A 24878-nucleotide genomic window follows, 5' to 3' on the forward strand; every position below is an offset into this window, starting at 1 on the left:
CTCTAGGAGGGATTGGTCTCCTGAGCCTCTGTAATAACAGCAGCACTTTCACAGACATCTTTTAATGACAACAGCACTGCATTCAGTAAGTCAGGCTAATTGCAGATGTACCCTATTAATTGCAAAAACTAGGAGAGGTTACATATTTTACAAGCTTTTAATTTGAAACCGCCCGAGATGATTTGTCTTAAGTGTTTGGATAGAGACGTCCATAATATTCAACAATTCACCATTGTTGAAACTCCGGTCTAGGCAGTTACAGAATTCTGAGATTGAATCAGGTAAAAACAAATAGTCTTAGATGTGTTTTTACCCAGTGGCTGTTAAGTGGAGGTTATGTTTTCAATGTGGACATTAAAAAATTTTCTTACTCTTTTTATAAAAGCATCTTTGATTCTTATCATCATACATCTTTTCGAATATGGTAGAAATTTTGTATTTCTATAGTTAACATTACAGAATTTTCCAAATAAACTTCAATTCTTAGACATGTCGAAGAAGCTAAACATCACTCTGGTGGTATGTATTTGAGAGGCATGGCATCTCGTTTGTTTAACTGTGGTAAAGTGATGTCCGAAATCCAGTTCAGGGTGGCGTTCCTTGGAGGGGAGTGGAATGACTGTGGTGAGTCACTGCGTCTAGCAGTTAGGAGTTCCAGGGTCATGAGCAAGCAGATCCACATGGGCAGGCTTTGGCTGTGATCCAGCGGACAGTTTATAAATGTGAGTGGTAATTTCACTTCTGCTGTATTTCAGGCCCCAAACAGTTGTCCTTGTTTTACTCTCCCATTTCTCTCTGGTCACATAGCTCTGTGCCTGGAGTAGCACAGGGCACGGGGCATTCCTGTGTGTCGGTTTGCTGTCATTCCACGCCCTACCTGCTTCAGGGCTTCTGGCAGCCACTGCTGTCCCAGGAGGAGGAAGAGATGAGGATAGAGTTGGGATAGCTGCCTGCCTAGAATCTCAGTGGAAAATTCAGATGTGGAGGAGCTATTGAAATCAGCTCTGGCTTCTGAAAGTCTCAGGACTGGTGGGATGCGTTCGAGGTGGAACAGTGCATCTCCGGACAGCCTGCTTTTCTTCACTGGACACTAGCCACCGTGGCAGAGCTGGTGGCAGTGGAGTAGCAGTGTAGTCAGGGAGAAGTGGGTAAGGCGAGGCATGGGAGAGTCTATACGTGTGTTTGTAAGGCTGTGAGCCTTGAGGTATTTAGTGCTGCATTCATCATAGGTAAAAAAAAAAAAAAAGTCAGGAAATGATTAAATCAGGTGTGGCCCTCGATGTAGTATTGCATAGGCGCGGAAAATCATGAATAGGAAGATGGCAAAACAGTAGTCATATTAATAATACAGCTCTCAACTGTTGAGCCTTTACTAGTACCAGGTGTTATAGCTCTTAACTCTGAAGTTTTGAGTGTATTATGACATGAGAAAAGTTTCTCTTTTCCTCTTTCAGAATTTTCTTGGCCATTGTTAACACCCTTTTATAGTCTATTGAATTAAAAAATATTTTAACCCTTGTTTATTAAGATAATATTTTTTAAGATGTTGAATTTTATAAAATTTGTATGACTGATTACATGAATTATTGTATTAGTTTTCCTAATATTTAGCTATTCTTCTATTTCTGTTGTGCCTTGTTAGCTTAATGTAGTGCTAGGTTTTATTTATAAAGTAATGAATCTCTAGTTGGGGAGTACACACACTGTGTGAGTATGTTGCTTCTGTCAGTTTTGAAAACAGGGTTTTGCTAGCCTTCTGTCTTTTTCTGTATTTTGGAACCGTTTAAATAACAGGATTGATTCCTACTTCACTCGTAAAACCCTTTGGGTCTAGTAGACTTCTGGTGGGAAAAGCATAACATCCTTTTCAAGTCCTTCAGTATTGGTCTGATTGGTTTGTCTCATTTTTCTTGGGTCCATTTTGGGTAATGTTCACATTCTCTGTCAAAGTTCAGATTCTTTGGCATTGGATTGCATGTGGCATTGGCTAACATTTTGTGTTCTCTGCCTCTGGGGTGACTCCTTTAATGTTTTTCATGCTGCCCATCTGAGTCTGTTCTTCGGGCTGACTTTCCAGAGGTCTGTCTGTTTTTTGGTCTTTTCGAAGAGTTACTTAGTTTTTTTCTCTATCAATTCTACCAGGTTTTGTCCTTAAGCTTCCCTGATTTTTGTTTTTCTCTTGCTGTCTCACTGTCTTTATTTAGCCAGTTGTATTGGCTGCTGGGTTTGATTTCAGCCTCAGTAGGGGGTGGGGAATGAGTATCTTTGTGTGGGTTAAGGCTCTGCTGAGAGCTATTAAAAGGAGCTCACTGATGGAGAGACTCAGATTCTTTGGATCCTAACTATAAACTTGTAGTTGCCTTTAGTCTTCCTCTGTCTCTTCTGACTGTCGAACTCTGAGAAGCTGTGGCCGTGTCCCCTGCTGGCTGTGGATGTGCTACTGTGCCAGCACAGCTCTAAGGGCTGTGCCTTGGGCTCTGGTGCAGTGCTCCGGGCAGGCAGGTAAAGGCCTGGCTCTTCTCTCTAGTGTGTTGTCTCCTTGAAATACAGAAGAGGCCCTCCTTTTCCTGTTCACTGCTTGTTGTCTGATACTTGTATTTCTGATCCTGCCCTGTTTTTGTTTGCATTTCCTTGGGATATCTTTAATAGTTCCCATACTCTTAACTCTCAGCACCAGTCTAGTTTGGGTCTCATCTCTTAAACACAGGCCAGGTTTTGGCCGTACTTTCCTAGTGGAAAGGGTCACAGCTGACAGCCCACTGTCATGTGGAGACCCTGACGTAAATGTTAGGTCTGAAGCCAGCTGTCTTATTTTCTGTTTATTGTATTTTCTGCTTTTTATATTTTCTTAATTCTTTTTCTATTTCCTATTAGAAAATTTTCTATTCCTATATCTATTTTTTTCCTGATAGTGGTTTGATAGTTCTACAGTCTATTTCTTTTCTGGTATTTATGCTGAAGTAGCAACTATTAATCAATAAATGGGCTTAAATTTTTTTTTTTTTTTTTTTTCTTTTTTATGCGGTACGCTGGCCTCTCACTGTTGTGGCCTCTCCCGTCGCGGAGCACAGGCTCCGGACGCGCAGGCTCAGCAGCCATGGCTCACGGGCCTAGCCGCTCCGTGGCATGTGGGATCTTCCCGGACCGGGGCACGAATCCGTGTCCCCTGCATCTGCAGGCGGACTTTCAACCACTGAGCCACCAGGGAAGCCCTGGGCTTAAATTTTTTATGAATGGATTTCAGTCTGTTTTTCTGTCATGATAAAGACATGAACAGTGTTCATCACCTGTGCTCCATTCTACCATTGATAAGGTGGGATTTTTAGTACACTCTTAATTTCCCCTGTTCTCACTCTAGGTTTGTTAAATTAAACTGGAATTATAATCATGCAAAAATAGATCCCTTTTTATATTTTAGATAATTTCATAACAGTTTCATTAGTATTTAAAACAATGTTTTAATATTTACTTAATTATTATTTTAATAATTTTAGAATGGTAGGTATATTGCATGTAACCTTCCCTTAAAAATATTTTCTTTTATAGTAAAGTAAGAGGCAGTGTTGCCTAATATTCAGTTAATATTAGCTTTGGAGTTGGCTGCTTTTCTATGCTCAGATCCTACCACCAATTTACCAGCTATGTGACCTGATAAGCCACAGTTTTCCCCTCTGTAAATTGGGGGTAAGGACCTCTGTCCTCTCTCAGAGTTGCTGTGAGCACTCAGTCTGTGATGAGCATGAGGCGGGGAGCTCTGCCGCCTGCTCTTGTGCAGAGTGCGGGGTCCTGAGCACCTTTCTTCTCCCACCAGGGAAAGGAGCTGCATTCTTTTAGTGACCGCACTCCTGCACCCGGCTGGAGGTAGCATGCTGTTCATAGGCCATCTCTTGCTGGTTTATTTTCTGTCCTTGCCCAGCTAAAGGTGGAATTTGTTCTTTTTTTCTGTCAAGCGTGACTGCTAATTTGGATCAATGCAGAATTCCAGGGTCTTTGCTTTCGCCCTAGAATTATGGAAAGATTTGCCCTTCGTTTTCTGACGTATTTAGTGTTGCAGAAAAGATATCCAGCACAGATTTCCTTTGCAGGGAATCTTTTTTCAGTCTGTTTTGTTCTGACTAGAAGCTACAGCATTTTCTCGTTTTCCCTTGTTTTGGGGATTCAGACATCTAATAGGTGTGTACCCAGGTGTATGGCTGTTTCGGTGTTTTGTTCTATAGACTCTAGTCTCTCCTCAGAAGTTTTTTCTATCATTTTTAAAATCACTTCTTTTATATCCTTTGTACTCTATCCTTCTTGAATTCATGCTATACATCATCAGAGCTCCTGGATTTGTCCTTCTTGTCTCCTTGGCTTTTCTCTCATTTTCTTTCGTTTTAAAAAAAAAACCGTTTTCCATCTACTGTGTTGTTTTCAGTTTAACAAGGATTGACACAAAGGATGTTTTGGAAAAATAAAAATTGGGTAAGTGTTTACATGTTATACCTTTTTCTGGTCTTCTTATGAGCCCTCCTCCCCCACAGTAGTGGACATACTAGTCAGTGTTTACGACTTACAGATTAATGAAACATAAACTTCCACTGCTGATAATGTATAATTCTCTTGTATATATTATGTTTGTGTACATATTTATAAGGTGCCTTAGATTGTATCATGATTGAAAGGTTGATATTTTTTTAATTTTTAAACATTTTATTATATTTATTTTTCCTTCCAGTTTTATTGAGATATAATTGACATACAGCACTTTAGAAGTTTGAGGTGTACAGCATAATGATTTGAGATACATACACCATGAAATAATTATCACAGTAAGCTTAGCGAACGTTCATCCTCTCATATAGATACAAAATTAAAGAAATAGAAAAAAATTTCGTGTGATGAAAACTCTAGAATTTACTCTCAACTTTCATATCTAACATACAGGAGTGTTAATTATATTTGTCACGTTGTATATTACATCCCTAGTACTTAGCTTATAACTGGAAGTTTGTACCTTTTGATTGCGTTCATCCAATTCCTCCTCCCCCCATCTTCCACCTCTGGTAACCGCAACTACGATCTCTTTTTCTATGAGTTTGTGTTTGAAGTATAATTAACCTATAACACTATGTTAATTCCTGTTACACAACATAGTAATTCAATATTTCTATAGGTTTCAAAATGATCTTCATGATAAGTCTAATTATTATATGTTAGCATACAAAGACGTTGCATAGTTATTGACTAGATTGCCCCGCACTGTACATTTCACCCTTGACTCATTTATTTTGCAACTGGAAGTTTGTACCGCTTAATATCCCTCACCTATTTCTTCCCCGCCCATCCCCTGTTTGTTCCTGGTACCTATGGCTATTTCTTTCTTTTCTTTTCTTTGTTTTTTTAACATCTTTATTGGAGTATAATTGCTTTACAATGGTGTGTTACTTTCTGCTTTATAACAAAGTGAATCAGTTATACATATACATATGTTCCCATATCTCTTGCGTCTCCCTCCCTCCCACTCTCCCTATCCCACCCCTCTAGGTGGTCACAGAACACCGAGCTGATCTCCCTGTGCTATGCGGCTGCTTCCCACTAGCTGTCTATTTTACATTTGGTAGTGCATATATGTCCATGCCAGTCTCACTTCGTCCCAGCTTACCCTTCCCCCTCCCCATGTCCTCAAGTCCATGCTCTAGTAGGTCTGTGTCTTTATTCCCGTCTTACCCCTAGGTTCTTCATGACCTTTTTTTTTTCTTAGATTCCATATATGTGTTTTAGCATACGGTGTTTGTTTTTCTCTTTCTGACTTACTTCACTCTGTTTGACAGACTCTAGGTCTATCCACCTCACTACAAATAACTCAATTTCGTTTCTTTTTATGGCTGAGTAATAGTCCATTGTATATATGTGCCACAGCTTCTTTATCCATTCATCTGTCGATGGACACTTAGGTCGCTTCCATGTCTTGGCTATTGTAAATAGTGCTGCAGTGAACATTGTGGTACATGACTCTTTTTGAATTATGGTTTTCTCAGGGTATATGCCCAGTAGTGGGATTGCTGGGTCGTATGGTAGTTCTATTTTTAGTTTTTTAAGGAACCTCCATACTGTTCTCCATAGTGGCTGTATCAATTTACATTCCCACCAACAGTGCAGGAGGGTTCCCTTTTCTCCACATGAAAGGTTGATTTTATTTATTTATTTTTTGGCCACGCCGCATGGCATGTGGGATTTTTGTTCCCCAACCAGGATTGAACCCGTGCTCCTTGCATTGGAAGCGGGGAGTCTTAACCACTGGACCCCCAGAGAAGTCCTTAAAAGGTTGATTTTAAGAGTCATCCTCATTTAACTTCTTATTTAAAACTGTCTTTACCATTTTGTCATCATTTTAGGAGAAACTAATTCGAGATATTGCTCATTGTCATGGGATTTTGATCACTTCCTACTCCTACGTTCGACTGATGCAAGATGATATTAGCAGGCATGACTGGCACTATGTGATCTTGGACGAAGGACACAAAATTCGGAATCCAAATGCTGCCATCACTCTTGCTTGCAAACAGGTGTGACCTTTAATAACAAGGAGGGTTTCCAGGTGGATGATATTTAATTGAGAATAAACTCTGCTTTTAGTAACAGACTTATTTAATCTTTCCTTGTGCTTTTTTTTTTCTTTTTGTGGTACGCGGGCCTCTCACTGTTGTGGCCTCTCCCGTTGCGGAGCACAGGCTCCGGACGCGCAGGCTCAGCGGCCATGGCTCACGGGCCCAGCCGCTCCACGGCATGTGGGATCTTCCCGGACCGGGGCACGAACCCGTGTCCCCTGCATCGGCAGGCAGACTCTCAACCACTGCGCCACCAGGGAAGCCCTTTCCTTGTGCTTTTGCATAAGGAATTTGAAATACACATTTTGCCTTAATGCAGAACACTTTTCATTCTTGCACTTAATCATGTTTTCTAAAATTCTAATTGTTCACATTACTTAATGTCTCTTATAGGGATCAGTTGTTAGAATGTAACCAAATCCAACTCTAGTCCATAGTCTTCAGCTTGAACAGGAAGAAAAATTCTTCCCTATATATATATATTTTTAATCTATGTGTAATTGAAGAATTAAAGTTTCATAAAATGTCTGCGTTTTAGAGGAGACCAAAAGAATATGTAGTTGTGTTAAATAATAAGATTGCATGGGAGTGTTTTGGGGTAGGGTTGGTGATCATCTGCTAAAAGGTGAATTTAACAGAAAAGTCCTTGCTTTCCCCGAACAGTTCCGCACCCCTCATCGCATCATCCTGTCTGGCTCACCGATGCAGAATAATCTCCGTGAGCTGTGGTCACTCTTTGATTTCATCTTCCCGGGAAAGTTGGGCACGTTGCCTGTGTTTATGGAGCAGTTCTCAGTCCCCATCACCATGGGGGGATATTCAAATGCCTCCCCAGTACAGGTAATGTAGCAGGCAGGTGACACTTCTGGTGTTTTAATATTTAAAATGTTCCTACTAAATACTATACTTTGTAGCCAAGTCATTCAGAATGTAAGGGAAATGACCAAGCTTATAAATTGGTATCTGATAAAAAAACCACAAAATTATTTTTGCTTGATAGCGCATAACTTTCCAGATGAGTTTTTAAAAAATCATGTAAAATATTCAAGAGCAGTCAGAAATTATGAGATAAGAGTGAGTCACTTCTGGACAGCATGTAATAGTGCAAATTGGGTAGTGCATCTTATAAAGTACTTTACAAGCTTAGCAAAGGGGACACGAGGGAAGACTTAACAAGATGTATACCCTTTAACCTGATCCTGGGAAAACAGGTTGGGAAAAGTGGGACATTCTAGGTTAGAGCAACAGTATAATGCAGCCACTCTGTGTGACCATGAGCAGTGAGGACACATGCTTGACTGGACTGGAGATGCTTTAGGAGGAGTTGCAGGAAAGCTGTGGATGCTGGCAGTGGGGGCCTTGAAGGGAGGCAGGAGCGCTTAGGCAGGGAAGAGCCACTGAAGGTGTTTGAGCAGGAGGCTGGGAGCAGGCTGTTCTTGGACGGTTACTCAGGCTGCAGGTAGTTGTGGGAGGGAGGCTGGCATTGAGGGACCTGCAGGAATTGTTGGGGGTGAGGGTGATGAGAGCCTGGACCTGGATGTGGGTGATGGTCCTGAGAAAGCAGGTCCAGAGCAAGAGTCCCAAGTGGCGTTTTCTAGGCAGAACAAACGAGATGTGGAGGTTGATAAGATAAAGGAAATTGGTGGGAGAGTGGTGAGCTTGCTGTAGCTAACCCCTGAGGCTTCAGGCCTGGTGACTGGTAGAGTGGGCTTGTCACAGACAGGAACGTTAGGAGGTGAGGCCAACTGGAGGGCGGTTTATGGAATTTGGGGGCAGGCTCTAGCCTCCATGAGAGGCTGGGTCTCTGCACAGCTCTCAGGTGGGGGCCTGTACCAGCCAGGTTATGACTGAGCCAGAAATAAAATACATAACTAGAAAAAGAATTTTAGACCTTTAAGATTAGAGGACTGTCAAAAACCATTTTAATACCTTTAAAATTTTGAGATTGAATGATTTTTGATTTTTAATTAACTTTTACGGGAGCTCTCTTCCTCCACTGAATCCCCGTTATCCTTCATGTATCCTGTTCTTTTTTTTTTTTAACTCTTTATTTTGGAATAATTTCAAACTTAACAGAAAGTTGCAAGAATTGTAAAAATAGCTCCTAGATTCCCTAATTGTTAGCATTTTGCTAACATTTTGCCATATTTGCTTTATCTTTCCTTCCCTCCCTCCTCCTTCCCTACCTGTCTCTGTCTCTCTCTGTCTCTCTCTCCCCCCCCGCCGTGTATACACACACACACACACACACACACACACACACACACACACAAATTTATGCTTTTTTTTTCTGAATCATCTGAGTAAGTTGTAGACATGATGCCCCTTTTCTCCAAATCCTTTAGTGTATATTTCCTAAGAGGAGGGATGTTGTCTTACATAATCATAGTATAAACATCAAAATCAGGAGGAAATGTAACATTGATGTAATTCTGTTATCTAATCTATTTGTCATGCACATTGTGCCGGTTGTTCCAGTAATTTCCGTGTCTGTTTAGTCTCCTTTAATCTGAAGCTGTTCCTCTGATCTTTCTTTTGCCTTCATGACTTGACATTTTTGCAGACTACAGGCCTGTTGTTTCATAGAACGTGCCTCGCCTTGGGTTTGTTTTCCATTCTTTGTGATTGCAATCAGCTTATTCGCTTTGAGCAGGAGTGCACAGAAGCGGCCCGTCTCTCAGTGCTTTACCCGTACCTGGAGGTACATGCTGTTGGTTTGTCCCTTCATTGGTGGTGGTCTGACTACTGGGCAAGGTGTTGTGTGTCAGATTTCTAAACTCTTTGAAGCTACCACTTCTCCTTTATAATTAATAAGTCATTTATGGGGTATACTTTGAGGCGGTGCAAATATGGTCTGTTTCTTCCTTGAAGTCCTCGTTTCAGAAGTTTGTGCACTTATCTTCTTTCCCTTTTTAGACTGTAAAGTCCTTGGGAGCAGAGGTACTGCTTTTATTTGCTCCTTTTTGTTTTAAGTCCATAGTTGCCATGAAATAGTGAATCCCAAGAAGGTAGTCTGTCAGCAGATATTTTGTGTGTCAGGCTGGGGCTAAAATGATGGGAAACGGCTGATAATCAGAGCCTTCCCTTGAATAGCATTCCTGGTCCAGTGGAGAGTGTGCAGGGGGGAAAGTGGTAAACAGATGATCACGGTATAGGGTAGTGAAGACTGTGCTCAGGGGAGATAGCCAATAGCAGAGCTTGTGGGGGTCAAGGCAGGCTTCCTGGGTGGGGATGATTAAGATCTAAAAGGCTGAGGAGGGTGAGGGGGAAGAACATTAACTACCCAAAACATGGACTGCCCCTTGGATTTGTACACTGAGCCTGTGCAGGGGATTTTAGAACTGAAAAGAGCCCGAGGAGTCATCTAGTTGAGCCTCCTCATTTCATGCTCAAGGTTATTATTGAGACTGAGCGTTTTGGTGACTTGCCTAAGGTGACTGGGCTCTGGGAGAGGCAGAACTGGGGAGGAGTTATCACTCTGCCTCCTCAGGAAGAGGAAGGAAGCGTGAGCGGGCTCAGCAAGGTGTCCACTTTCCATAGCAGTGGGGAGGTGGAGTGACGAAGGAACACGGCGGGATCCTCACTGTGCATTTTTACTCACAGAGAGGCAGACACAAGAAGCAGAAGGGAATTCAACATAGAATTGGCTCGAAAGTTGGACTGGAGAATGTGGCGTGACATCAAAGCTAAAATAGGGTTTCTTCGTCTTCCCTGCTCTCACATCCCCACCCCAGTTTAGAGCTTAAGATCTTCCTCTGGGGAGAGTGGGGTGTGAGAAACAGACCCGTCCCCAGCCACTCTGAGCTCCAGCCCTTGCAAGTTCAGCACAAGTGGGCTGGGGGCGGGCGGACTTTCCAGAAGGGTAGACGGGCAGGAGAGAGCGAGCTGCCAGGCCACTCACCAGCCCAGCCCTGGGTTTCCAGCACCATCAGCATCTCACTCATTCTTCGAGAGGAGAGAAATGGAGGTAGACGTGAGCATGTGGGCAGAGTTTCCTTAACACACTGTATATATTTTTAGGAAGATTTTAAATAATGTACTTGCTTCCTTGGTAGGACTGCAATGTCTTGTTAAAATTTGAAATTTATCTCAGCATTACAAGTCATAAAATGTACCTGGTTATCATCTTCAGGTAATTTTTATCAATGTCTGAATGATACGTTTACAGGGTTACCTGTAACCAAAAGTCGTTGATGAATGGAGTTTCTTTGTTATTGTCTGCTGGTCCAAGTAAAACTGTTTTTTTGTTTTTCTGTCTTTTTTTTTGTGGTACGCGGGCCTCTCACTGCTGTGGCCTCTCCCGTTGCGGAGCACAGGCTCTGGACGCGCAGGCTCAGCAGCCATGGCTCACAGGCCCAGCCGCTCCGCGGCATGTGGGATCTTCCCGGACCGGGGCACGAACCCGTGTCCCCTGCATCGGCAGGCGGACTCTCAACCACTGCGCCACCAGGGAAGCCCAACCATGTTAATTTTTTAACGTGAATTTTTCTGTGTTTATTCAAGCTCTTTTAATTATTCATTTTGCTGATAACTTTCTTAAATTTAAGCTTTGGTTGGAAATTTTCTTGTTCCATTAAATAGTATTTACTAGGTTGTTAAGCCTATTTAGATTTTTTTCAAAGTATCAATAATTTATTGAATTCTTTGTTTGCCTTTAAGTGAATTGCAGAGAGAGTGGTTTCCTGCACTGTGGGTCTTTGTTTTTCTCTGGACAGTTAATACCCATCTCATGTGGCTGTGCTCCATTACAGAGCCATATGCTCCATTTTAGGCTGGAGTGACCTTTCATTTCTGGGGTCATAGGGCTTTTCTTGAACTTACTCTCTGAGTCTCCTGTGGGCAGTAATCTCTGCTTATTATCTGCTGTTCCCCTTGCTGCAGCGTTTCCCTGAGTTAGTGTTTGATCTTCAGTCTTGCGGAGTAGCAGTTCCTTTGTGGCTATTGGAGAGTACAAGATTATAAACTGAGATTTGTTTGAAAGCAGTTTTTTTCCCTAGAGGGGGTCAAGCACTGAATAAATCTCCACTTTAGGGTTTAACTATATAATAATAATTAAATAGAGGTGGAACAGGGCACAAAATTACCAGTTGTTCTTTCGTACATTTTGGTTAATGAGACGTTTTGTTTTGTTTTGTTTTTTTAATTGGTGATATTACTATGAAAGCTACTGTATCCTGGAGTATATGGAACTTAAATTTTTACAAACCATTTTCCTACTGTTTCCCACAATTTTGTACAACCATTGGTCATTCTTTTAAAAAAATTTTTTTAAGCATTGGAATCATTTGAGAGGTAAGAACAAATGCATTCCTTAGATATACAGTAGTTGTTTCCCCTTTTCTCTTATTAAAGGTTAAAACTGCTTATAAGTGTGCATGTGTTCTACGAGATACCATAAATCCATACCTACTGCGGAGAATGAAGTCGGATGTCAAAATGAGCCTTTCTTTGCCAGATAAAAACGAACAGGTCTGTAAATACAAGAATTATCAAAACATTCCTAAAGCACAGGTGTACCTGGCATTCACCCTGCTTTTCACACACAGAATAGGGGAGGCTAACAGGTGTGGTCTCTGGTGCTGTGGGGCAGGCTAGTGTACAGCTGTATATACCTGTCTACGACAGGTGAGCCTGCTGGGCTCAGGAGCGACTGGAGGGTGGGGAAGTGGAGGTGGTCATTGTGCACATCCTTTCAGGGAGTTTTCCCCCTCAGTTTTTTTTTAATATATTTATTTATTTATTTTTGGCTGCGTTGGGTCTTTGTTGCTGTGCACAGGCTTTCTCTAGCTGCGGCGAGCGGGGACCACTCTTAGTTGCGGTGCAAGGGCTTCTCATCGCGGTGGCTTCCCTTGTTGTGGAGCACGGGCTCTAGGTACGCGGGCTTCAGTAGTTGTGGCTTATGGGCTCTAGAGCGCAAGCTTAGTAGTTGTGGTGCACAGGCTTAGTTGCTCCACGGCATGTGGGATCTTTCCGGACCACAGATCGAACCCATGTCCCCTGCGTTGGCAGGAGGATTCTTAACCACTGCGCCACCAGGGAAGCATCCCCCTCAGTTTTTGGAGCATCTAAGGTGTGGAGCACTGATCTGAGGAAGATGAATGGGTTTTCAGATCTGGTGCAAAGATGAAAGGGTTGTCCTGGATCCCTTGTAGGGACCTGCTGGTCTGAGAATAAAGGAGAACAACCAGGTGTGACAGATGAAGAAGTAGATACATTTTACAGAGTGAAAATTAGGAAATCAGGCCTGATAACTTCAGTTTCTATTTCTGTTTTTTTGTTTTTGATGTTTTTAAGTAGAGGTGGAGACACAGGTGGTGGGTGGGTGGCTTGGGGAGAGTGAGGAGTCTTGTCACGGCCGTCTGGGTGTGAGCAGGTGCTGAGCGGGGCGGGGGGGGGGGTCCTCTCTAGGACGCCGCCCTGGTGGGGCTGTCTCCAGCGGCACTCAGCACTTACCACAAAGGAGTGGAGAAGGCAGGCAGTTGAGTTCCTCTTCATTTGGAAGTTTGCAGGGCAGATGCAGTGGGTGGCAGAGGGGTAGCTGAAGGAAAATGCCGTGCGTTTGTGAGTAGCTGAGGAACATAGCGCCGTGAAATGGTGGCAGTGGTCTTGGAGAAGGAGAGGAGGGTTGAGAGGCAGAATGTCGGGGGGTGAGGGGAATGTGGGGGCGTGGGTTAGTAGATGCTGTTGGGCTGGCAGGGTAAGGGGTTGTCAGAGGTGAGTCTGGTAAACTTGGGGATGGCTTAGAACTCCAGGAAAGGGAGGGGGTGTGCCAGGCAAGGTTAAGGTCCCTGGTCAGGTTTGCTGAAGTGAAGAGTGGGTTGAGGGGATCGCGAGCTGAGATGGTCTGAGCACTCGGAGGCTGGGATGGAGGAAGCGCTGTGCACCTGGTCCTGAACTTCCCCATGAGCAGGAAGCCAGGCTTCAGGGACTCCCAGGATAGTGGGGTGGGGACCAAATGGCATGGGGACCAAAAAGTGGATGGAAGACAGAAACGGAGGGGGCTCTTGAGAGGAGGGAGCTCTTCTTTGCTCAGCTCTGAGATGTGGCTTCTTTTTGTTTTGTTTTTAATAAGATGTACACTGAAAATTACATACATTGTGTTCTTTTGATTAGTAAATTTTGTTACTATTTTAGTTATTTTGTTTTGTTAAGTTTTATTTTTCAGCTCTGTTTTTATTCTCCCCTTAGGTCTTATTTTGCCGTCTTACAGATGAGCAACATAAAGTCTACCAAAATTTCATTGATTCCAAAGAAGTTTACAGAATTCTCAATGGAGAGATGCAGGTCAGCCAAATAATAGAAGCTGGAGAAAGAATTGTGGACTAAGGAAAGTGGGGGAGGAAAGGAAACTAGTACTAGTCAAGGATTCACTATTATTACCCTCTTGAAAATATTTGGGTGTGAACCTTCCCTTCATTTGAAGCCCTTCCAGAAGTAAGAGAACACACAGTTTGAGCATGCTCCCTTTTTATCTGTACTGCAGCACTGTTACACTTGAACCCAGCACTGCGTGGTCTAGTGGAAGAATGCACTAGACAACAGGGTCTGTAATGGTGGGTCCTACAGGGATTGCTGTTCCTCCGTAGCATGTCGGGAGCAGCCCCGGACTGCTGGGCTGCACAGAGGAAGAATTATTGTTATACATTTTTATATAAGTAATAACATTTTAGTTATTGGCCATATTCAGCAACATATGTGGGTAAACATCTCTTCATTCAGCACATGTAGTAAGTTTATCATCAGCTTTAGTCAAAAGCTTCACGTAAACTCTTCAACTTCTTTGTGCTTCAGTATCTTGAAGCGTGAATTGTATTTTTATTTGACATGTAAGACTTCCTTAGTCCTTGGTCCATCCTCGTTGGAGGTGCAGCTGAGCAGCATGGGATGCTCGGAAATACGCTTTCCTGCCTCCTGCATGGAGCCAGACAGAGATGAGTGTGGGTGACAAGGCTGCCTGTGTTCCGTAGTATCTACATGTTTTTTCCTCCAGATTAAGGCATTTTCGTTCTTTTATCCACCTCTTACTATTTATTTCATCTGTCATTGGCATCTCTAGGAGGTTTTGAAACCATTCACATTTATTCATCTCTCCTGTATCTCCCCTTAACTTATCTTCATGTGTCTCCAAGTTGTGAAGCCTTAGGTGGTCTAGATCAGCACTGTCCAGTAGATAGAGAACACAAGCCACATGTGTGATTTAAAATTTTCTAGTACTCACATTAAAAAAGATTAAAAAGCAAAACAGGTGAAATCAACTTTGATAATATATTTTATTTAGCCTGATGTATCTAAAATATTTTAATATGTAATCAAAATTTTTAAACTACTGAGATATTTTACTCTTTTTTGTACTAAGTCTTCAAAATGGGGTATTTTACATTGGTAACACATCTCAATTTGGACTACACACTTCACATGCTCAGTGGCCACATATGGCTCGTGACTGCTGTGTTGGACAGCAGAGATCTCCAGGAAGAAAGACAAGTAACAGATGACTCTGGGGAGTGGTGATGGGGTTCCTGCTTTGTTCAGATTGTTTATTGTTTATTTGTTTAACTGTTTACTAGTTAAAACTACTATACTCTTTGATTTTTGGCTTAATTTATGATTTATCTTTTTCCACTTGAGTTTTTATACTGGAGAGTGTGACTTGAGTCAGGGGTGAAACCTTTGAAAGATTCCCTCTTGTTGGGGCGGGTGGGTGGGCTCTCTCACTTTGGGTCTCTAAGCCCTTCTGCTGCGTGAAAAGTCCCGCACGTCATTCCCATCCGTGGATTTTGCACGTGGGTATGTTTTCTGATAAACTAATGTAAAGGTAAAGGGAATTTCAACCTCTGACTCACATGTTAAAATACAGAACTTCTAGTGAGGTACTTAGGAGTATAATATTTAAATGCATTTGTTTGTAAAATAGATAGCTAGTGGGAAGCATAGCACAGGGAGATCAGCTTGGTGCTTTGTGACCAGCTAGAAGGGTGGGATAGGGAGGGTGGGAGGGAGGGAGACGCAAGAGGGAAGAGATATGGGGATATATATATATGTATAGCTAATTCACTTTGTTATAAAGCAGAAAGTAACACACCACTGTAGAGCAATTATACTCCAATAAAAATGTTTAAAAAAAATAATATCAAGAAAACACTCCCATTTACCATTGCAACAAAAAGAATAAAATATCTAGGAATAAACCTACCTAAGGAGACAAAAGACCTGTATGCAGAAAATTATAAGACACTGATGAAAGAAATTAAAGATGATACAAATAGATGGAGAGATATACCATGTTCTTGGATTGGAAGAAACAACATTGTGAAAATGACTCTACTACCCACAGCAATCTACAGATTCAATGCAATCCCTATCAAACTACCACTGGCATTTTTCACAGAACTAGAACAAAAAATTTCACAATTTCTATGGAAACACAAAAGACCCCGAATAGCCAAAGCAATCTTGAGAACGAAATACAGAGCTGGAGGAATCAGGCTTCCTGACTTCAGACTATACTACAAAGCTACAGTAATCAAGACAGTATGGTACTGGCACAAAAACAGACATATAGATCAATGGAACAGGATGGAAAGCCCAGAGATAAACCCACGCACATATGGTCACCTTATCTTTGATAAAGGAGGCAGGAATGTACAGTGGAGAAAGGACAGCCTCTTCAATAAGTGGTGCTGGGAAAACTGGACAGGTACATGTAAAAGTATGAGATTAGATCACTCCCTAACACCATACACAAAAATAAGCTCAAAATGGATTAAAGACCTAAATGTAAGGCCAGAAACTATCAAACTCTTAGAGGAAAACATAGGCAGAACACTCTATGACATAAATCACAGCAAGATCCTTTTTGCCCCACCTCCTAGAGAACTGGAAATAAAAACAGAAATAAACAAATGGGACCTAATGAAACTTCAAAGTTTTTGCACAGCAAAGGAAACCATAAACAAGACCAAAAGACAACCCTCAGAATGGGAGAAAATATTTGCAAATGAAGCAACTGACAAAGGATTAATCTCCAAAATTTATAAGCAGCTCATGCAGCTTAATAACAAAAAAACTAACCCAATCCAAAAATGGGCAGAAGACCTAAATAGACATTTCTCCAAAGAAGATATACAGATTGCCAACAAACACATGAATGTTCACCATCACTAATCATTAGAGAAATGCAAATCAAAACTACAATGAGATATCATCTCACACCAGTCAGAATGGCCATCATCAAAAAATCTAGAAACAATAAATGCTGGAGAGGGTGTGGAGAAAAGGGAACCCTCTTGCACTGTTGGTGGGAATGTAAATTGATACAGCCACTGTGGAGAACAGTATGGAGGTTCCTTAAAAAACTACAAATAGAACCACCATATGACCCAGCAATCCCACTACTGGGCATATACCCTGAGAAAACCATAATTCAAAAAGAGTCATGTACCAAAATGTTCATTGCAGCTCTATTTACAATAGCCCGGAGATGGAAACAACCTAAGTGTCCATCGACAGATGAATGGATAAAGAAGATGTGGCACATATATACAACGGAATATTACTCAGCCATAAAAAGAAACAAAATAGAGCTATTTGTAATGAGGTGGATAGACCTAGAGTCTGTTATACAGAGTGAAGTAAGTCAGAAAGAGAGAGACAAATACCGTATGCTAACACATATATATGGAATTTAAGGAAAAAAATGTCATGAAGAACCTAGGGGTAAGACAGGAATAAAGACACAGACCTACTAGAGAACGGACTTGAGGATATGGGGAGGGGGAAGGGTGAGCTGTGACAAAGCGAGAGAGAGGCATGGACATATATACACTACCAAATGTAGCTAGTGGGAAGCAGCCGCATAACACAGGGAGATCAGCTCAGTGCTTTGTGACCACCTGGAGGGGTGGGATAGGGAGGGTGGGAGGGAGGGAGAGGCAAGAGGGAAGAGATATGGGAACATATGTATATATATAACTGATTCATTTTGTTGTAAAGCAGAAACTAACACACCATTGTAAAGCAATTATACTCAAAAAAAAATAAATGCATTTGTTAAGTTACATGATAGATTTTCCTAAATTTTAGATGGGCCTGATGTTTCTTATTTATATTTAAAAGGTGAGTCAGTTTTTTATATACTGTGAACTGCATACTTTTTTTTCTAGAGGGAAAATAAATCATCAGCAGTTGAATGTGACCCTGGTAGATGTGTTTGGTCCAAAAGGATTTTTTTTGTTTTTAGAGAACTTGCCCTATCAGGAAAAGAAGATGCGTAAAGGTTGATTTCTTCCAGCTCCTAATATGCTGTGATTAGGGAGGAAACTAAGAAACTGGTGAAGAATTACTTTTTAATCTGTGTTACATGTCAAACAGCCTCCTTCCTTTTCTTCCGGAGTGAATGGTATTTTACGTGGGGTAATCTGAGTGCACGTAATTCTTTTGTACCATAGATTTTCTCTGGACTTGTAGCCCTAAGAAAAATCTGCAACCACCCTGATCTCTTTTCTGGAGGCCCCAAGAATCTTAAAGGAATTCCAGATGAGGAACTAGGGGAAGATCAGTTTGGACACTGGAAACGTTCTGGGAAAATGATAGTTGTTGAGTCCTTGTTGAAAATATGGCACAAGCAGGGCCAACGAGTATTGCTGTTTTCTCAGTCCAGACAGGTGAGTATACAAACCTCATACAAGAAACAAGTTGGTTCTTTATGACTCACAACCATTATTCAAAAAATGAGATATTGTCTAAAATACTGATTCCAAAGGCAAATCCACCCATTGACCCTGAAGTGGCAGCCTGCAAAGCTCTTTGGGAGATGGGATCTTTCTCTAGAGTTGGTGCCCAGAAGTCAGCTTTTTAAAAAAGGTTTATTACCATGTGATTCTGGGGTGCAGGTGAGTTTGGGTCTGAACTCAAATAAATGCCGTGCTGATTACAAAACTTGTAAGAATTAACAGTATGGAAATACCAAAAATATTCTTGCAGTAATTACATTTATCTTCCTCGAATCAGGAAGCCCCTTTTAATATAAGCCTTTTGGGAAGGATATGACTCTTTACACAAATGTGGAGTACTCACTGGAGGTGTACATTTGATTTTTAAACTCTTATATCCTCCACCCCTTCTCGCAAACAGATGTTGGACATATTTGAAGTATTCCTTAGGGCCCAAAAGTATTCCTATCTCAAGATGGATGGTACCACTGCGATAGCTTCAAGACAACCACTGATTACAAGATACAATGAGGTAACAAGTGAACAGAACGATGAAGTCACATGGTGCTACTTTGTGCGGGGCGGGGGGGAAGAAGGAGAGGTCTGCACCCACAGAGCCTACATCTGGGATTGGGCAGTGGGTGCTTTTAACTCAGTGCCTTTCTGGATTATTAGGATGTGTTGTGTTTAAACAGAGAATGTGTATTCCTTCTCGAAAACCCGGGTTTAAGTATTGCTAATATAATTGATATTAAAAGTAGAAGCTGGGAGATGGGATCTTGGCTGACCAAAGGTTTCTGGGGCATAACCCATTGCTTGTATTGGGAACAGGCTTCCGTGTGGAGAATATGTAAAGGCAGAGGTGAGGAGCTGTAACTAGTCTTCCATGTGCATACTGAGTGTTGTGTGTCTTGCCTCTAGGACACATCCATATTTGTGTTTCTTCTGACCACTCGGGTGGGTGGCCTAGGAGTCAACCTGACGGGGGCAAACCGAGTCATCATCTATGACCCTGACTGGAACCCAAGCACAGACGTGCAGGTCCGTTTATTTTGTTTAAAGGAGCGTGTTGGTGACATACTATCCGATGGCTTGCACTCGGGAGCGTCCTTCGGTGCCACGTTACCCTCAGCATATAGCTCACATCTTGGTTGTAGCTTGTCTTCAGCTCGGAGTAAGGGTCTTCACAGTTTTCCCATAGCAGGCACACTAGACATGGGTAAAAAGAGAACGTGGGAGGGGACAGACACACATTGTTTTTCAGGTGGAGTTGGCTAGGTCTGTTTTGTCACCTGCCTGTTTATCTTCCTTAATAGGCCTTGGTTGTACTTAGCCTCATTAGCCAAAATTCTAATTTCGGGAGTGGAAGGAAGCGACCGGCTATTAATCAGTGCTTATCGCTGAGAAGGGCCCTTGTTGAGCTGCATCTCTTCTACTGTAGGCCCGGGAGCGAGCGTGGCGGATAGGCCAGAAGAAACAGGTGACGGTGTACAGGCTTCTGACCGCAGGCACCATTGAAGAGAAGATTTACCACCGGTCAGTACACGTGGCTGTGCTCCTTGACCGGAGGGTGCTCTCCTGGTTGCGGGTGTGCAGGAGGGAGAGGCACGCTGCCAGGGTTTGGAGCAGGGAATTTTTAAAAAATAGTACTTTAAGATGTCTTGGGACTTCCCTGGTGGTGCAGTGGTTAAGAATCTGCCTGCCAACGCAGGGAACATGGGTTCGAGCCCTGGTCTGGGAAGATCCCACGTGCGGCGGAGCAGCTAAGCCCGCGAGCCACGACTACTGAGCCCACGCTCTGCAGCAAGAGAAGCCCCCGCTTACGGCAACTAGAGAAAGCCTGTGCACAGCAACAAAGACCCAACACAGCAAATTAATTAATTAATTAATTAAAAAAAAAAAGTCTTTCCATCTTAAAGCAATAGTTGCTGTAACTGAGCGATATGTGTTTTGGTTTTTTTACCTTGTTTTTTTTCTTTCTCATTAAAATAAGCTTAGATGTCTTATTGTGTGTTTTTTAAAAATGTCTTTGAACCTGATTGTTTTTCTATCTTATTAATAAACAATTACTGTATGTTTAGAATTCTGAGGTACAGCTAAACATTGTTTCATACCAGCTTGATTTCTATCTTTTTAGACAAATCTTCAAGCAGTTTTTGACAAATAGAGTGCTAAAAGATCCAAAGCAAAGGCGATTTTTCAAATCCAATGATCTTTATGAGCTGTTTACTCTGACTAGTCCTGATACATCCCAGAGCACTGAAACAAGTGCTATTTTTGCAGGTATTTCATAAAAGAATTTAACTTAAAATAACGAAATACATAAGCATTATGCAGTATAACACTAGCATGTTTTTCCCTTTCACAGGAACTGGTTCAGATGTTCAGACACCCAAACGCCATTTAAAAAGAAAACTTCAACCGGCTTTTGGAACAGACCAGAACATTGCAGTAGGTAAAAAGTTCCCTGGTTCTAACACATCTGCAAACGTTGCCATGTCATCTGAAGAGAAATCTACAACTATAGGACCTGAAGTGAATGCAGTAACATCTAATCTAGGTGATCCTTTGAAAGATGCCCCTCAAACATCTTGTAGTCTAACTAACAGTGAGAGGCTTGGAGAAGAGACAGATGCAGTGTCCAGACTGCAGGATTCCTCAGTGATTCATGGAAACGGGGAAGGTTCAGATTCTCCAAGAATCAGCAAAATGTACAGGATGTCTGGTGAGGAAAGCATCGATGAAAAGGAGGGTCTTTCTGATAAAAGAGAAGGCTGCCGGGTTCAAACAGAACCTCTTTGGGAGAATGAGCAAACAGAAAATAATTTTTATAAGCACAAGTCGAAAACGAAACATCATGTGGCAGAAGAAAAGACCCTGGAGAAACATCTGAGGCCGAAGCAAAAGCTTAAGAGCTCTAAGCACCGCAGAGATGCCAAGTTTGAGGGAACTCGAATTCCGCACCTGGTGAAGAAGAAGCAGTACCGGAGGCAGGACAATGAAAATGAGAGCGAGCCCAAGGAACGCAGCCATGACGACTACGTCCTGGAAAAGCTTTTCAGAAAATCAGGTACTCCTTTTGCTGACCTTGCCACAGGTGTGCTAGGAATAGAAATGAGGGGGCCACTTCTAGCGGAAGCAGCCTTTTCTGACAGTGCAGAGTGTGTGCTCAACTGGAAGTATTTTTCCTTCTAAAACTCAGATTTGAAATGTATTGACATTTTTGAAAATCATTTTCACCTCTCTTTCATAGGAGAATTTGAACCTTGGGAGAACAATAGGACTCGACTTCTAACCACATACAGGGGGGTGCAATGCTTAAAATAGATTTGTACTACCTGAACATTCATAGATGATTTCTCTGCATGCTATATTTATCTGATTTAACAAACACAGGAGAGTAAAGTGACAGATCATGGGAGAGAGACACAGGGGCATGGCCAGAGGCAGGCACTCTGGAAGTAGGAAAGCTGGTAGCTAATATCAAGGGAGAAAAATTAGGAAAGCAGACTCAACAATTGCTCAGGACCCTGGAGGGACCAGCCAGCCTGCAAAAATTAGTCATCCCTGGGACTGTCTTACTCAGGTCTCACCAGTCATTGTGTTCCCAAGGTGACAGCCTTGAGTTTCCAAAGATTGCTGAATGGGTTTCTGTTCAGGAAAGCAGGCTTAACGTATGGCATCTCAGAAGGAAACCATTTGGGCCTGATGCTTTCTTGTAAGGTAGTTCATTGGTAACTTGCTCTATTTTTTTCTATAGTTCCTGGTCTATTTTCCTAAGAAAAATTATCTGTCTTGTCTAATTTTCAAGTTTATTTGCATGGAGGCATAGAAAATACTCTTGTAATAATTTTTTTAAAATCGGCTTCTGTTTCAAGATAATTTCCCCCTTGTCATTTCTAATTTTGTATATTTTTTCCCCCGTTTCCTTTGTCAGGTTAAGCTAGTAGATTGTCTATTTTGTGATTTTTTTCCCCCAATAAACCAGGTTTTTGATTTATTAATTAGATCCATGGTTGTCCTCTACCTCATTAATTTATGCTTTTATCTTCAGTATTTTCTTCCTGTTGCTTTTGTTTTTGTTGTTGTTTTGATGAGTTTTTTTGGTCTTAATTTTTATAAAACTGTTCGACTTGGAATTGAGTGTATTTATTTTTGTTCTTTCATTTTTATTGATAGAAATATTTAGGGCTATGCATTTTCCACTGATGACTGCATTGGATTCTTCTGATATGTAGTGTTTCCATCATCATTACTTTTTAGAAATTCTGTAGTTTTATTTTATATTTGTATATTTTCCCCCTTCAATAGAGAATATATTAGTAGAAGATTTTAAAGTTTTCCAGGTGACAGTGAAGAGTTTATGTTGAAGTGTGGTTATTAAAGCATTATGCTTTGATTATACAAAGCAGTGACAGTTGATAATCCCTCCCTCATCGGGTAGAGATGCAGGTGAAGAGCAGCAGCATTTGTAAAAGTTCCTGGGTCCTGGTGATCACGGGGGAATAGCAGCTAAAAACGTTCATGATGTTTCCTCTACCCACAACACACTAGCCTATACAGAAGAAAACGTGTGATTGTGTACGAGCTGAAATAACATGTTCACTGTTTCCTTTGCTCTTGCCAGTGGGTGTGCACAGCATCATGAAGCATGATGCCATCATGGACGGAGCCAGTCCAGACTACGTGCTGGTGGAGGCAGAGGCCAACCGTGTGGCCCAGGATGCCCTCAAAGCACTGAGACTCTCTCGGCAGCGGTGTCTGGGAGCAGCATCTGGTGTTCCCACCTGGACCGGCCACAGGGGGGTGGCTGGTACACCAGCAGGAAGAAAGTAAGAGGTTGCCACCCTGCCATACTTGTGAGGAGGCCAAACCTGCTGGGCTGGAAATAAAATCAGGGCAGGCGGGGATACCTCCTCCCGTTTATCTGAAGCAATAGAAAATCTCTCAGGGAGGGATTGGGTCAGCCAGATGTATGTGACTTGGGGAAAGACTTTTATCATCTTACCTTCTTCTTTGCTTTCATTCCCTCCTTTCCAAAGCTGATTTTTCAGGGAAAGGAGAAATCTGTTTTGCTTAAGAGATGATGTCATAAAAAATAGTAAGAGATATAGAATAACGATTCAACTTTAATAAGATGATTAGCTAGGTTTCAGCAATCAGTAATTACTATGGTATTCAGTGTGCTCTTTTAGAATAGTTTCCCTACCTAGAATTCAAGGGTAGTAAGTTGAGCAAGCATATTGAGTGGTTTTTACTTGAGATGCAGTAATAATTTCTACTACTTTACTAGGAGAGTAAAGTACGGGAATCTCAGGGGATAGAGCAGAAGCACCATGGCTGATGGAGCAGAAGCATCATGGCTGTGAGAGAATAACCGTGCAGAAGAAAATTGCTCCAAGAGGAGTTTAGTTGTTGGAAGGGCATTCTCATCTGTAAGTCACAAAGTTACATTTTATCAACTATGACTCTCTTCCGTATTTAGGAGAAGATTTGGTCAGAAAAGGAACTCCAGCTTCTCTGTGCAGCATCCCTCTTCAACGTCTCCAAAGGAGAAATGCCAGGTAATCTGATAGCCTATCAGCTTTTCATTTGTGAGATCTACTTAATTGAATTGCCATGAAAACTTCACTCGATTCTGCATGTGAAGAGCGTCACTGGCATAATGACATCTGATGTTTACATTGTATGCACTTTCATGCATTTATGAAGTACTTTTGTGTGAATTTAAAAGGGCCAGCGAACTTCCTAGAAAAGACAAAGTCTTTAACCCAAGATCCGTAGTAGAATCTCTGTTTTGTCTTCCCAAAGTTCATATAAGGATGGGTGATGTGTGAGTTGCTGCTCATACCGCCTGCCCCATCCGGAGGTGAAGTACTAGCTCCAAGGACCACTGCCCTCTAGACTAAAGGTCTAGAGGGCCTTTATTGAATGTTGTTTGTAATTTCCTAGCTGCCAGAGCACTGTGCCCTTCTCTGCCTGTTCTACAACCCCGAAGGCCTTGAGTGCTTCACTGAGAGTAAATAGTAGGCCATGCTCTTATCATTTAATACTTTGTTTTTTTCTGCTTAAGGGTCATGTTACTTATAAAATTTGAAAACTCCCAGGTTCAGATTCCTGTTTTAGGTTAATATGAACACATTTAGGAATAGAGAACCTTTTTTTTTTGACTTCCTGTGTTATGTTCTTTTAGCAGTAGGAATGTGAAGAAAAACTAGATTTATGTAGCTGTTCTAAGGAAACTCACATGAGGTGTAAAGTAGTAAAAAGATTTAAAAGTGAAGGAAGTACAGCTCTGATATTGTTCCTTATCCCACGGTGCTCAGATCAGGGAAAATTTGGGAGGAAGAACAGTAAATGCCCACAGAGCTCGTACCTGCTGGAGACAGGTTTCCCTAGAAGCCTTCTTCGGAAGCCTGGCCCCACCCTCTCTGCGCTCCCTCCACTCCCGTCCCTCAGGATGGTGACGAAGCAGATAGTGTAGTTTTAGGTTTTTTAGGAAATGTTTTCTAAGAGTGGGTGCATTAGACACTTGACTCTCCTCCTTTCCCTTTGCATTAGACGGTGTATCATCCATTCT

General features: G+C 41.9%; 1 protein-coding gene across 2 annotated transcripts in view; it reads left to right on the forward strand.

Moving 5' to 3' along the window:
* Positions 1-24878, forward strand: part of ERCC6 (ERCC excision repair 6, chromatin remodeling factor) — a 76201-nt gene that overhangs the window by 47929 nt on the left and 3394 nt on the right. For both annotated transcript variants that reach the window (XM_067710206.1, XM_067710207.1), the window contains exons 9-20: positions 6375-6545; positions 7251-7427; positions 11940-12056; positions 13776-13871; positions 18035-18250; positions 18720-18830; positions 19220-19339; positions 19740-19834; positions 20436-20581; positions 20667-21368; positions 22926-23130; positions 23784-23862. In XM_067710206.1, coding sequence (XP_067566307.1) covers positions 6375-6545; positions 7251-7427; positions 11940-12056; positions 13776-13871; positions 18035-18250; positions 18720-18830; positions 19220-19339; positions 19740-19834; positions 20436-20581; positions 20667-21368; positions 22926-23130; positions 23784-23862 — 2235 coding nt within the window. The remainder of the gene's footprint in view (positions 1-6374; positions 6546-7250; positions 7428-11939; positions 12057-13775; positions 13872-18034; positions 18251-18719; positions 18831-19219; positions 19340-19739; positions 19835-20435; positions 20582-20666; positions 21369-22925; positions 23131-23783; positions 23863-24878) is intronic.

Source organism: Pseudorca crassidens, chromosome 16 (genome assembly GCF_039906515.1).
Source record: "Pseudorca crassidens isolate mPseCra1 chromosome 16, mPseCra1.hap1, whole genome shotgun sequence".
NCBI classification, from domain to species: Eukaryota; Metazoa; Chordata; class Mammalia; order Artiodactyla; family Delphinidae; genus Pseudorca; species Pseudorca crassidens.